A 4208-nucleotide genomic window follows, 5' to 3' on the forward strand; every position below is an offset into this window, starting at 1 on the left:
CCCCGTGCTTCCCACGCAGGGATGCGCCACACGGCATCGCCCAGCACCGCCTTTGCCCCCGGCCCTTTGCGCAACGCTGGGGCTGTGGCACGGAGCTGGATCAGCACACGCAAGCAGGGCCGGGAGGGATGGGGACAGCAATGGGGATTGGAGCTTTATTAGAAACAGGAGAGGGGAAGAGGGGTGAGGAGACGTTCCCAGGGGTCGGAACTGCACGGCACCGCCGGATTGGAGCTGTTGAGTGTTTCCATTCCATTCAACTATTCACAAATAAATACCGGGGAGGGAGCAGAACGAGCAGAGCTGCAGGGGAGGGTGAGGGGTGCAGCACCGGGTGTGAGGTCAAAGTGAATCAAAAACAGTTATAAAAAAAGAAAAAACAACAACAACAACAACAAAAAGCCACCAGAAAACATCAAACTCAAAGGATGGGGTGCTCCCCAACATCCCGCTGCTCAGTGCACCCCCACAGCCACAGGGAGGGGGAGGGAGGGGGGGACACGGGGCAGGTACAGGGGAGCAGGGGGACACAGGGCCACGGGAAAGGCATGGGGAAGGGCAGGGGGGGCTGGAGCCGTTGTGGGGAGATGGTTGGTGGCGTGCGTCACTCCCGGATGTACACTCTGGTGCAGACAACATCATCAGCTGTCATGGTCTGCAATAAGGAGCACTGGTCACAGCCCTATTCCAAGAGTTTCTCAGCATGCACCCCATCACCGTCCAACCCCCCCTTTGCCCCCCACTCACCAGGATGAGCTCCCCATCATTGGTCAGCTCTCTGGACCAGCCCGTCCGGGGTCCCTCGCCCTTCAGCAGCCGCTGCTCACACACCATCTTGTTCTCACTCTCCCACTTGGCCAAGCTCTATAGAGAAGAGAGAACAGCACTGGTTGGGAGGTACAGGGGGGGGGAGAGGGGAAGCAGCCCCCAGCCCCATCAGGCACTACGATCCATCACCACCAAACAGATGGGGCCGTTTGCCCCCACAGCCTGCAGTTGCTGGACACGTGTATCACCTGGGGGCAGGGGGAAGGACTGCATGCTGGATGTGTGCACACGTTCACACACACAGCAGTGAGCGCACACACATCCATGCACACAAACGGGTGCAGCTCAGCCCACCTTGCAGGGCCGCCCGTCCACCGTTTGCTCCTCGAACTCCTCCCCGATCCTGAAGCTGATCTCAGTGGTGCGCACGGTGGTCGAGGTCTTGATGTAGAAGCTTTCACCGTCCTGCTTGATCTCCACCGCTGGCTTCGAGGCCGCAGCCACCGCGATCTTCCGCAGCATCATGTTAACGCCTGCAAGCAGGGACCGGCGTCAGAGTGACCCCTCCCCACATCCCAGACCGCCCAGCCCGGTGTGTGACCCATGGAGGGGAGGTTAAGTGCCTCTCGGGACGGCGGTGACGACGACCCCCGGCTGTGTTCCAGAGCTGCGCTGAGCTACAGATGCTGCTGCTTTTCTATGGAATTGGTTGCAGATGGGGGGCACGAGGTCGTGCAAACACTCCCCCCTTTCCCCCCCTGCACTCAGGGCTCGATGCCATAAGCCCCTGCAGAGCACACAGGGGGCACGTGGCTGCCCCCCGCCCCCCACTCCACGACTTGGCAGTGACACAGCTTGGGAGGACCCCGAGCTCTGCAGACAGCACAACATGGAAGGAGGGTGTGTGTGTGTGTGTGTGTGTGTGTGTGTGTGTGTGGGGAGGGGGGGTTGGGGGGGTGCATGAACCCCCCTCTGCACATCTGGGCCACATCTGGTGCTCGTTACCTTCAGGCAGGGGGGAGCTGTGCGGGCTCCGGATGTGCCTGAGGGTGATGGGGAGGCGCGCGGGGTGACAGCGGGGACACGGCGCAGGGCTCCCGCCCTACATCTGGAGGCCAAGGGGGGGGGGTCTCACACCCATCATTACACCCTCGCAGCCCCCCTCCCTTCTTGCTAACCACAATGCAGCTGTTGCTTTGTCCCCACTCCCCTACGGGCTCATCCATCACAGCCTGAGCCCTGGGCTGTCACCCAGGCAGCCCCGCTCCCCAGGGAGCTGCTCTTTGGGGACATTGTTCCCATGGTGTGACCCTCGGGCAGCTGAAGGCAGCAGGTCGGCTCTTGGCCAGGACCCCACTGCCCCCCTCCCCAATCCCATCCAGCTCCACGTGCCCCCAGGGATTGGGGGGAGGGCAGGAAGCCCCCGCAGACAGAGCAGAGCATCCCTGGAGGAGATGGAGCATCCCTAGAGGAACAAACCCTGCACCGGGGACAGATGCATCCATGTGGGGCTGTTCCCACCGTGATGCTAAAATGCAACGATTGCACCTTCCCCTGTGTGGGCATGAGGACAAAGTGTCCCCCTAAGGCAGTTAGGAGCCACGGGGGTGGCACAGTGCCTCCGGGGGGAGGGGAAGGGGTGGGTTTCACCCAGGGCCGGGGGTTGCAGGAGCCTCATGCGCTGCGTGGGAAAGGCAGAGTGCTGCGCTGTGCCCGACAGATTGATTTTCCTGATGAGGTTTCCCCGCACCACTTCACCGGCGGTGATGGAGGGGAGAGAGGGAGGAGGAGGGGGCGAAGAGGGAGTGAAATCCAAGAAAGTGATAATTATACTGAAGTATTTGTTACGTATCCCCTAACTTGGAAAATATTCCGCTCCAGCGACTCCTTGGCGGGTGGGGAGGGGTCAGGCAGAGGAGAACAGCAGGGGGGGGCCCCAGTCCTGCCCAAAACCTGGGACCCCCTTGGTGTCCCCATGCACAGATTCCAGCTGAGGACCCGCAGTGCTATGGGGGTGGGAAGTGGGGGACAAACCAAGCCCTGCAGCCCGGGGTTTTGGGGTACCACACTCCATCCCATTGAGTGCGACCAGGGTGTGGGATGTGGGGTGCTGGGGGGGGGGGGGGGGGGGGGACCCGGCCCAGGGGGGAAAGCCGGGGGAGCCTGGGGGTGTGCAGCCCGGGGTTACCACTGCGGTGGGGAAACTGAGGCAGGCAGAAGAGAGGCGAGGGGCTCTCAGGCTGCAGCTGAGGGGGGGGATCCGAGCTGTGCCTCAGTTTCCTCACGAGGAAGAGGAATGGAGCGGGCTGCGAGACGCAGGGGTAGGGAGAAGCGGGGTCGGGGAGCTCTCCCGAGCCCTGGAGGCTTTACGTGCAATCGCCGACCCGCACTGCTGGAGGGATCCGGGGGGCGATGGGAACCGGACTCCCCCCGCTCCTCACCCATCCCGGGACTCGCACTCACCCAACGCTTTCAGCAGCTCTTCGAAGTTCTCCGAGCTCTTCATCTTCCAATTCCCGGAGAAATTGGGCATCGCGGCGAGCGGGGGGCACCGGGAAAGTGGGAAATGGTGCTAAGGAGGAGCAGGTGGTAGAAACGCACCGAGGGGCACCGGCACCTCCGCTCCGTCCGCTCCGTCCGCTCCGCCGGTACCGGCACCGCCGCTCTCCCGCCCCGCAGCCGCTCAATCGGGCTCCGGCCCCGCGCCGCCGTTTTATGGCCGGGCTCACCCGCTCCGCCCCCGCCCCGGCCCCGCTGCCGGCGGAGCCCCGCGCTCCTCTCACCTGTGGGGCCGAGCACCGGGACGGCCCCGGGGAGGGGAGGGGGAGGGGGGGGAACGCAGGCGGGGGTTGAGGGGTACGGGCACCCCTCCATCGTCCCCAAATCTTCCATCGTTCCCCCAAAACTTCCTTCGTTCCAGAAAACCTCAATTCGTTTCCCAAAACTTGCAGCATCTCCCAAAACTTCCAGAACCTCTCAAAACTTCCCACGCGCCCCCCAAAAACTGCCCTCATTGCCCCCAAAATTAGGCGCCTCCCAAACCACCTGCATCTCCCTAACCCAAGCATCCCCCCTATAACTCCCCACCACGGGTAAACCTGCCCGCTCAGCCCCGATCTGCCCTCATGCCTGCATCCCCCCCAAACTGCCCACATCCCCCCAAAGCTTCCCACGTCCCCCCTACATCCCTGTCATCCTCCAGCTGTCCAAATCTCCCCAATACCTCTCGCCTCACCCAATCAATCTCCATCCTCCCGGTTTCTCCACACCTCCCCAAGACTTCTCACACCCCCCAAATCTGCCTGCAGCCCCCAAACAGCCCTGGGGATGGATTATTGCCCAGCCCTGTGCCCGCTGGGTGCTTTGCATGTGCTGGTGTGTGCCAGGTGTGCACGGCTCTGTGCGCGCACACGCATGTGCGTGCAATGTGTTGCATGCAT

The 4208-nt window shown here is 62.9% G+C and overlaps 1 protein-coding gene across 1 annotated transcript; it reads right to left on the reverse strand.

The window, feature by feature from the left end:
• Positions 1-510: 510 nt before the first annotated feature.
• Positions 511-3385, reverse strand: CRABP2 (cellular retinoic acid binding protein 2). The gene is made up of 4 exons (XM_042815214.1): positions 3232-3385; positions 1123-1301; positions 748-864; positions 511-655 (listed from the first exon to the last, which is right to left on the reverse strand). Exons 1-4 carry the CDS (start codon positions 3299-3301, stop codon positions 605-607), a joined length of 417 nt encoding a protein of 138 aa, XP_042671148.1. The 5' UTR covers positions 3302-3385; the 3' UTR covers positions 511-604.
• Positions 3386-4208: the final 823 nt, after the last annotated feature.

This window comes from Centrocercus urophasianus, unplaced genomic scaffold (assembly GCF_019232065.1).
Source record: "Centrocercus urophasianus isolate 14NV4802_14NV808 unplaced genomic scaffold, USGS_Curo_1.0 seq_143, whole genome shotgun sequence".
NCBI lineage: Eukaryota > Metazoa > Chordata > Aves > Galliformes > Phasianidae > Centrocercus > Centrocercus urophasianus.